Consider the following 9,864-nt stretch of genomic DNA (forward strand, 5'->3'; position numbering starts at 1 on the left):
AGATAGCAGAGAGATAGCGGTGGTTAATGCTATCATTTTTTATTTTGTAAATTCTGTTTTCCCAAATCCCTAATTCGCTCTCTCAAGTTCATATGGTATCAGAGTAAGAAGATTGTGAAGATTCAGGAGAATCAAAAGATAAAGAAGAAAGTGATTTTGAATCTTTGATATCTTCGTCGGATTCTTCGGCAAGTTCTTCGAGTGCAGAAGGTGTTCAACGCAGTACAACAATGGTTGGCAAGAAACGGTACGATAACGATCTTTTTAATATTCGGAACTCAGATAATCCAGGCAGTATCATATGCACGACAGTATTCAACGGAGTAAACTATATCGGATGGAGTAGTTGTATTCGTTTAGCCCTAGAAGCAAAATCAAAATTAGGGTTCGTAGATGGGTCATGTATTGCTCCAACAGAAGCAACTGAGTTCGATAGATGGAAAAAAGTGGACTACTTGGTTCGATCATGGATCTTGAATATGTTACATGTAGCTGGTAATTTCAGTATAATTGTATGATAGTTATGTTTGTTGTGTGTGTGTGTTGTGTTCATGATAAGTTTAGACAGTTATGCAAGTTAGAAGTTAGTAACTGTTTGTGTAGTGGGTAGTTTGTGTAATGGGTAGTTATGAAAAGTAGTTATGTAACTGTAAAACTGTAATGTTTGGGTATAACAATCCCAAATCTCTTTATCAATATCATGGAAAATCTTAAAGGTTGTTATGTACCTTTTCTTCTTCTTCTTGGCTGTTAATAAATTGACAGATCCTTCCTTCTTCTTCAGATCTCTTCTTCAAAAACACTGCTTCCGCTGCCCTAAATCATAAAACCACAAAATTCAGTAATTTGTCAAACCCTAACCTGTAACATCTTGGTATCAGAGCCATACAATCCTACCATGGTGGAAACCCGACAACAGTCAGAGATTGATGCCCTTCGTGCTTCCATCGAAACGTTAACTGCCTCCTTTCTTGATGTGAACACTAGATTGGATCGTAGATTGGACACTATTGAAACTCGTATGAAGGCCACTGAAGAACAAATTCATATTCTTGGCCAAGAAAATCGTCATAGGGGACATGAGGGTAATGGTCGTCAGAACCCTCCACGTGATAGAAACGTTCGACATATTCCTCCAACCCGACTCACCAAAGTCGACTTTCCTCGATTTGATGGAACCGAAGTGGAAGGTTGGCTCATATCTGCAGAACAATTTTTCCGCGTTGATAAGACAGAGGATGAAACCAAAACAGACATTGCTCCAATCCATTTTACGGGCAACGCCAGAATGTGGTACGGTTCCTATTTGCAGCAACGCAATCATCGGGAAATCTTGACGTGGGAAGTGTTCAGAAGGGATCTACTAGCACATTTTGGTCCCTCTATGTATGACACCCCCATGAGACAGATTATGCATTTGCGACAGAATGAGGAATCAGTCATGTATTACAATCAACAATATATAAATATTTCCCAGAAATTGCTTAACCTTCCAGGGGAGTACGTGATAGAATGTTACCTGGCGGGTCTGAACGAGGAAATTGCAGATGCTGTCAAACTTAGAAATCCAGAAACTTTGAACGAGGCTATGTCGATGGCCAAAGCCCAAGAATCAATATACAGATCCCTATGGAGCAGAGGACACTTGTATAGTAAATCAGCCCCTTTACTGCCCAAACCAGTCGGGCCAAGTACCAACCGAACTTCTTTTTCGGGCATTCCTCATGCATCTTCTTCTGGCGGGAATCAGGGCTCGATGAAACAATTAGAACCTGCTGTATTCGATGAGAAAAGGAGAAAAGGCCTTTGTTACAAATGTGATCAGAAATGGGAACCAAACCACAAGTGTAAAACAAAGTTGTTCATGATCTCGGCTAATGAGGAAGAAGCCTTACCAGATGTCCAATTGGTTCAAGAAACGGTTGTTGACGATCCTTCATTGTTGCAGCCCAATTCAGTGGAGGAGCCCGCCATTTCTCTACATGCCTTAACCGGTTCCAAGAATTTCCAAACTCTCCAGATCCGGGGCAAGATTGGGAGTCTGCCGGTAGTGATCCTTATCGACACAGGCAGCACTCACAACTTCATTAACAGCAGGATACTAAGAAATATAGGCCACGAGGCTATGAAAACTCAAGTGTTGTCGGTAAAAGTGGCAGACGGTTCAACCCTGTTTTGTTCCAGCATTTGCAAAAACCTGAAATGGTCCATGGAAGGTAAAGATTATCAAGCGGATATGAAAGTTCTTACTATGACAGGTTATGATATGGTGTTGGGCATAGAGTGGTTAATTACTTTAGGCACTTCAGCCTGGAATTTTGAAAAACTTACATTTTCTTTTGAAATGGAGGGTGCAACTATTACCTTGCAAGGGATACCCCAAACACAAATTAATCTTATAGAGGGTCACCAGTTGGAGAAATTGTTAAGGAAGGGCAGCCTGGCTGCCATGGTACAAGCAAAAACAGAGAATGAAGCCCAGTTCTTTGCACTTATCACAAGAGCCCAGGAAGAGGTTTCTGAAGATCTTCAGGGGTTGCTTGATGATTTTAGTACTCTGTTCCAGCAACCGGATGGCTTACCACCTACAAGAGAGCACGATCATCGGATCCCACTAAAAGAAGGCACCGAAGCTGTGTGCTTACACCCTTATCGCTACCCGGCCCTGCAGAAATCAGAAATTGAGAACTTAATCAATGATATGCTGGAAAGGGGAATAATTAGAAAAAGTCACAGTTCGTTCGCTGCTCCCGTGGTGTTGATCAGAAAAAAAGACTTATCTTGGAGGATGTGTATCGATTATAGAAGGTTGAACTCAGCCACCATTAAAGACAAGTTTCCGATTCCGGTGATAGAAGAACTGATGGAGGAGCTGCATGGATCCAAGGTTTTTTCCAAACTGGATTTGAAATCTGGTTTTCACCAAATACGAATGTACCCGGAAGACTGCCATAAGACTGCGTTCCGAACTCATGAGGGCTTGTATGAGTTCCTGGTGATGCCATTTGGCTTAACAAATGCACCTTCCACCTTCCAAAGTTTGATGAATGATGTGTTGAAGCCATTTCTAAGGAAATCTGTGTTGGTTTTCTTTGATGATATTCTGGTTTACAGTCCAAACTGGAAGGAGCATATATTTCATTTGAGACAAGTATTACTTATATTACAGCAACATCAATTAGTTTTAAATAAAGGGAAGTGCAGTTTTGGCTGTAATCAAATTGCATACCTGGGACACATTTTGGATGAAAATGGAATAGCTGCAGATCCGGAGAAACTGGAAGCAATGAGCGCATGGCCCGTTCCACAATCACCAAAACAACTCAAGGGATTCCTAGGCTTAACCGGGTATTACCGTAGATTCATTAAGCAATACGGTTGCATTGCTCGACCCCTTACTTCTCTGCTGAAAAAGGGACAGTTTGGTTGGAACAAAGAAGCAGATGACGCATTTCAATTGCTGAAACAAATGATGATATCCCCTCCAGTTCTGGCGCTGCCCAATTTTCAGACTCCATTCGTTGTAGAGACGGACGCGAGTGGAGCAGGCATTGGTGCAGTGTTGATGCAGGAAGGTCGCCCAATAGCATTTATCAGCAAAGCTATCGAATCCGGGAAACTGCCATCATCAACTTATGAAAAGGAACTGATGTCCTTAACGTTTGCTGTGCAGAAGTGGAGAACCTACCTCAGATATAAAACATTTGTGGTGAAAACAGATCATAAAGCGCTTAAGTATCTGCTAGAACAAAGAGTGCAGACTCCTGCACAAGAAAAGTGGCTTTACAAACTAGTAGGTTATGATTTCACAGTTCAATATAAAAAGGGAAAAGAGAACCTGGTGGCAGATGCGTTATCTAGGCGGGATACAAGGGTCCAATGCGCAGGAATTTCGGTATACCATACAGCTGTGCAAAAACAAATACAAGAAACGTATGTCACTGATCTAAATCTGGTCAAGCTTGTTCAAGAAATAAGTGATGCACCAAATTCTCACCCGGATTTCACTTATATCGATGGCACATTGAGAAGAAGAGGGAAATTAGTTGTTGGACGAAACGCTGAATTGAGGACCACACTGATAGCAGCAATACATTGCGGTGCCGAAGGGGGACATTCAGGCTCACTGGTCACACAAAAGAAATTGCAGCTCGTATACTTTTGGTCAGGAATGACTAAGGATGTGCGGGAGTTTGTTCGAACCTGCGAGACATGTCAAAAAAATAAGTCAGATAATATGGCATATAAAGGCAGGTTACAGCCATTAACAATTCCAAATCGATATTGGGAATCCATCTCCATGGATTTTATAGAAAACCTCCCCAAAACACAAGGTAAATCTGTAATTTTCGTGGTGGTGGACAGACTGTCCAAGATGGCACATTTCATTAGTCTGCGACACCCATTTTCTGCCAAAACAGTCGCTGAAGCTTTTGTCAATAATGTCTCTAAACTTCATGGGATGCCTCTGTCTATAGTCAGTGATCGAGATAAAGTGTTTCTCAGCACCTTTTGGCGAGAATTCCTGAAGATACAGCAGGTGCAGCAAAATCTGTCCACAGCATATCATCCTCAATCAGACGGACAAACAGAAATTGTAAATAAATGTTTAGGCACTTACCTACGATGTATGGCTGGACAATCCCCCAAGGAATGGGTTCGTTGGTTGCCATTGGCTGAGTGGTGGTATAACACCAACTTCCATTCAGCCATCCAAACCTCACCCTTTGAAGCTGTCTATGGGTATTCTCCTCCAATTCACACCTCATATGTCGCTGGAGATTCAAGAGTTGAAGAAGTGGACTTAACTCTTTCTGCACGAGAAGCAACTCTCCAATTGCTGAAGTTTCACCTGCAAAGAGCACAAAACCGAATGAAACAGGTGCAAGATAAGAAAAGAACAGATATGATACTTGAGGTAGGAGCTTGGGTCTTGTTAAAACTGCAGCCCTATAGACAATTATCTGTTCGAAAATGTTTCCACAAGCTGTCTCCTAAATTTTTTGGACCATTCAAAGTGCTGGAAAGGATCGGTAATGTGGCTTACAAACTGGAGTTAGGAGCTGGTGCAAAAATACACAATGTTTTTCATGTATCTCAGTTAAAAAGTTTCCAAGGCACCCCTACTGCCATTGTGGAAATCCCCCAAACCAAGGAAGCTGACAAGAAAGGCAGGATAGTAGGGGAACGAGAGATCACAGTTCGAAACAAAACAAAGACACAGGTTTTGGTTGAATGGGAAGGTTCAGGTCCTGAAGACAAAACTTGGGAAGATTTTGAAACAATGCATATTCAATTCCCTGAAATGTTCCCAACATGGAAACAAACCAAAGCAAGAACTGTTCGTCGTGGACGACAAACGTTTTAAGGGGGGAATAATGTTACATGTAGCTGGTAATTTCAGTATAATTGTATGATAGTTATGTTTGTTGTGTGTGTGTGTTGTGTTCATGATAAGTTTAGACAGTTATGCAAGTTAGAAGTTAGTAACTGTTTGTGTAGTGGGTAGTTTGTGTAATGGGTAGTTATGAAAAGTAGTTATGTAACTGTAAAACTGTAATGTTTGGGTATAACAATCCCAAATCTCTTTATCAATATCATGGAAAATCTTAAAGGTTGTTATGTACCTTTTCTTCTTCTTCTTGGCTGTTAATAAATTGACAGATCCTTCCTTCTTCTTCAGATCTCTTCTTCAAAAACACTGCTTCCGCTGCCCTAAATCATAAAACCACAAAATTCAGTAATTTGTCAAACCCTAACCTGTAACAGAATACACTTTTAGAAGAGATAAAAGCCAACTACTCACAAACGACTACAACACTTGATTTGTGGGTTGATATCAAAGAACGGTATCAAGAAAATAATGGCCCGCAAACATTCCAACTTCAAAAGGCGATAAGCAATCTACGACAAGGTACTCTTACACTTGAAAAATATTTTTCTAAATTCAAGAAATTGTGGGATGAGCTATTGGTTTTAGAACCGTTACCGAGTTGTGATTGCGACCCAAGAACTGCTTGCTGTTGTAGAATGACAAAACTAGTTATACAATTAGACATGGCAAATAAGCTTACTCAGTTCCTTATGGGTTTGAATGAATATTACGACAATGCGAGACATCAAATTCTTCTTATGGATCCTAAGCCAAGTCTTAATCGAATGTATGCTATGTTACTTAGCATTGAAAGACAAAGAGAAGTTCAGTCACACATGAACGATCAAACTGAGAATTTTGCCATGTTCATGAAGGACAATTTTGAACAGCATAAAGGACAAAACAATGGAAAGAGTAACAGAGGTAGAGGAGGAAGACAATCTGCAGGAAGAGGAGGAAATCGAGGGTTTACTTATAAAGATCTATATTGTATTAACTGAAAGACAGAGGGGCACAACCAAGAAGGATGTTTTAAGTTGATTGGATATCCTGACTGGTGGAAGGGAAATAAAGAACAAAAATCGAAGAATGCAGTCAACCTTTCTAATACGCCTTTCTCTTGTTATGAAGATCAACCAGAATCTTCCTCTAGGTCCTCTGGAAAACTCAACAAAAGTGAGATAGCTGCTGCCTTCAATGAGATGATAAAGAATTACTTTGTCGAAGAAAAAGGAAAAGGAAAAGATACTTTCTACGAAGGTATGTCTTCTATAAAAAATGTTACAGATGCATGTAGTCTTAATGTGCATAATAATCATAAAAACAAACTGTTATGGATAATTGATAGTGGCGCTAGTTGTCACATTTGTTCAGATTTGAATGTCATGACTGATGTTAGAACCATAGTTAATGTACCTTTGTTTTTACCTGATGGAACAACTAAGCATGTAAAACAAATTGGTAACATTATACTTTCTGAAAAATTAAAATTATTAGATGTTATGCATGTTCCTGACTTCACATATAATCTAATGTCAGTTTCTAAATTGGCTAAACACAACAATATTATGTGTCAATTTTCTTCTACTGGATGTTTATTGCAGGATCCTAAAGACAACAACATCATAGGAAAAGGGGAATTGATTCAAAACCTTTACATCCTAGAAAACCTAGGAATAGAAACTGTTATAGAAAATAATACTTTCAATACATGTACTGATTTTTTACTACTACATAGAAGGCTAGGTCATCTTTCTGATGTTGCACTAAAACATGCATATCCTATTAATAAAGATGAAAATGTTCATTGTGATATATGTCCAATTTCCAAACTAAAAAGACTGCCTTTTTAAATTTAGTACTTCTAAAACTTTTCAATGTTTTGAATTGATTCACATGGATGTTTGGGGTCCTTACAAAGAAATTTCGCTTATTGATTGTCCTTACATGCTAACCGTTGTTGATGATTATAGCAGATTTACTTGGACATTTATGATTAAAACTAAAAATCATGTTACTCAAACTTTTATTGATTTTCATTCCATGATTAAAACTCAATTCAATCTTCCCATTAAAGTTATTAGAACAGATAATGGAAATGAGTTTGTTAATCATGAATGTCAAAATTTTTTAAGGAAAAATGGGATTTTACACCAAAAAACGTGTGTTTATACACCTCAACAAAATGGGTTAGTTTAACGCAAACACCAACACCTTTTACAAGTGGCTCGATCAATTCTTTTTCAAGCTAAAATGCCACAAGTTTTTTGGCCCTTTTCAATTTTAATGGCCACCCACATCATTAACCGAATTCCTTCTAAAACACTAGAATGGGATAATCCTTTTCACAAACTGTTTAAACAAAAACCAGATTATTCTAATCTTAGAGTATTTGGATGTCTTTGTTATATCAAAAATAATGTTCCATACAAAACAAAATTTGAACCAAGAGGTTCAAAATGTGTCTTTAATGGATATCCCTCTAATCAAAAGGGATACAGAGTTTTTGATTTAAAAAAACAAGTGATTGTTGTTTCAAGAGATATTATTTTTCATGAAAACATTTTCCCCTATTTCAGAACTGAAAATACAACAGAAAAAATAAAAAATTCTTCTCATATATTTGATGAAACTCCTGAAATCTTGGAAGAATCAGAATCTGAAATAGAAAATGATAAAACAGATCAATCTGTTGAAAATATTGTTTTACCAAATGAAAATCCAGTTCTACAAAATACAGATTTTTCAGAAATATCGGTTATTACTGAAACTTCTGTTTTACAAGACGAGGAAAAAAGGGGCATAAGACAAAGAAATCCCCCTATTTGCACTAGTAAAAAATGTGTTTTTAACGGCGAAATTTTACGGCGGTATTTAAAACCGTAGTTAATACCTTGTTTTTAACTGTGGTATATAAAACCGCCTTTAAAAGTCTTACATTTAACCACGGTATATAAAACTGCCTTTAAAAGTCTTACATTTAACTGTGGTATATAAAACCGAAGTTAAAAGTCTTATCTTTAACTGCGGGTTTTTATACCGTAGTTAAAGTCTTATCTCTAACTGTGGTTTTTTGTTTTTTATACCTCAGTTAAAATCTTACGTTTAATTGCGTTATATAGATCCACATTTAAAAGTCTTATATTATTATAAATCATAAAAAAAAATAATAATAAATTTTTATTTTTATTTTTAAAAAAATTAATTGAGATAAGTTTCAAAAAAGAATATTAAATAAGTTAATTAAAATATATATACTTGTAAAATATTATTTTATTAGTTCAATAAACATATCTTACATGAATTAACAATGAAAAAAAACGAAAATAATAAAATATTATATTGAGACTTCATATTTATATATAGTTTTATATCCTATCCACTTGATTTAGTTTATAAATAATTCTAAAATTAATATTAAATAATATTAATATTTTTCTCTCTCATAATTAATGACTTATTAAATAATAGACTAATTTATTACTAATTACTTTTATAAAATAATATATATATATATATTAAGATAAAATATTTATTATTTTTTAACCTTTATAATTTAGTAAGCACTATTATATTTTTTTTAATTCAAATAAATTTTAAAAATATAAAAAACTAGTTTTTTTTTATTTACATATTTTAGATTTGATATTGTCAAGACTATTTTTTTATAATTAATGGAGATAAATTGTTATCAAATATTTATTTAGAATTTTTGTTGTATTATTTTTTAAACTTATATTCTAATTAAATTCATAAAATAAAATAATGTAATAAATATATATATATATATATATAAACTAATATTAAGACTTTTAAACCGTAATGTAGTTACAATTATATGATAGTATATTTATTAATTAAAATGAAATATTAAAAATATATATTATATATATATATATATATATATTATATACGATGAAAGAGAATGATTTGAAAATGAAAAAATGAAAGAATATAAAGAAATAAAAATAAAAGAGAGAAAGTTATTTAATTTTTTCAACTAATTAACACGTCATTCCCTTCCCTAAGTTCCCTCTCAATCCTCTCTCATATGTATATATAATTATTATTTTTTTTATAAAAGTAAGTTAAAAATAAATATTAATTTAATTTTAAAAAGCTAAATAAGATTATTTCTATGCATTATCTTAGAAATTTAATTTAAATATAAGTTTAAAGAAGTTACTTTGTCAATAATTATATATAATTATAAATTAAAATATTAACCTATTATATCGATTAAATTTAAATTAAATTTAGTTTCATAATTTTATATACATTTAGTTTATAAATAATACTAAAAATAATATTAAATTTTATTAATATTTTTTTCTTTCACTAATTTAATAGACTAATTCATCACTAATTATTTTATAAAATAAAATTCAAAATAATAAAAAAATCTAGTTTATAAGTTTATATTTATATATAACAAATGTCTTATACAAAGTAATTTGTTATGTGAATCACAATTATATAAAGATTTTAAA

At 34.7% G+C, this 9,864-nt stretch overlaps 1 protein-coding gene across 1 annotated transcript; it reads left to right on the forward strand.

The window, feature by feature from the left end:
• Window positions 1-6,057: 6,057 nt before the first annotated feature.
• On the forward strand, window positions 6,058-7,227 carry LOC124935584. Its single transcript, XM_047476009.1, has 4 exons — window positions 6,058-6,298; window positions 6,383-6,634; window positions 6,749-6,822; window positions 6,979-7,227. Exons 1-4 carry the CDS (start codon window positions 6,058-6,060, stop codon window positions 7,225-7,227), a joined length of 816 nt encoding a protein of 271 aa, XP_047331965.1.
• Window positions 7,228-9,864: the final 2,637 nt, after the last annotated feature.

The sequence above is a fragment of the Impatiens glandulifera genome, chromosome 4 (genome assembly GCF_907164915.1).
Source record: "Impatiens glandulifera chromosome 4, dImpGla2.1, whole genome shotgun sequence".
Taxonomy (NCBI): domain Eukaryota; kingdom Viridiplantae; phylum Streptophyta; class Magnoliopsida; order Ericales; family Balsaminaceae; genus Impatiens; species Impatiens glandulifera.

Coding starts and splice junctions, on each gene's coding strand:
- LOC124935584 (XM_047476009.1), top strand. CDS start 6,058: ATGGCAAATAAGCTTACTCAGTTCCTTATGGGTTTGAATGAATATTAC. Junction 6,299..6,382: donor CAATGGAAAGAGTAACAGAG/GTAGAGGAGGAA, acceptor ACTGAAAGACAG/AGGGGCACAACCAAGAAGGA. Junction 6,823..6,978: donor CTGATGGAACAACTAAGCAT/GTAAAACAAATT, acceptor TGTTTATTGCAG/GATCCTAAAGACAACAACAT.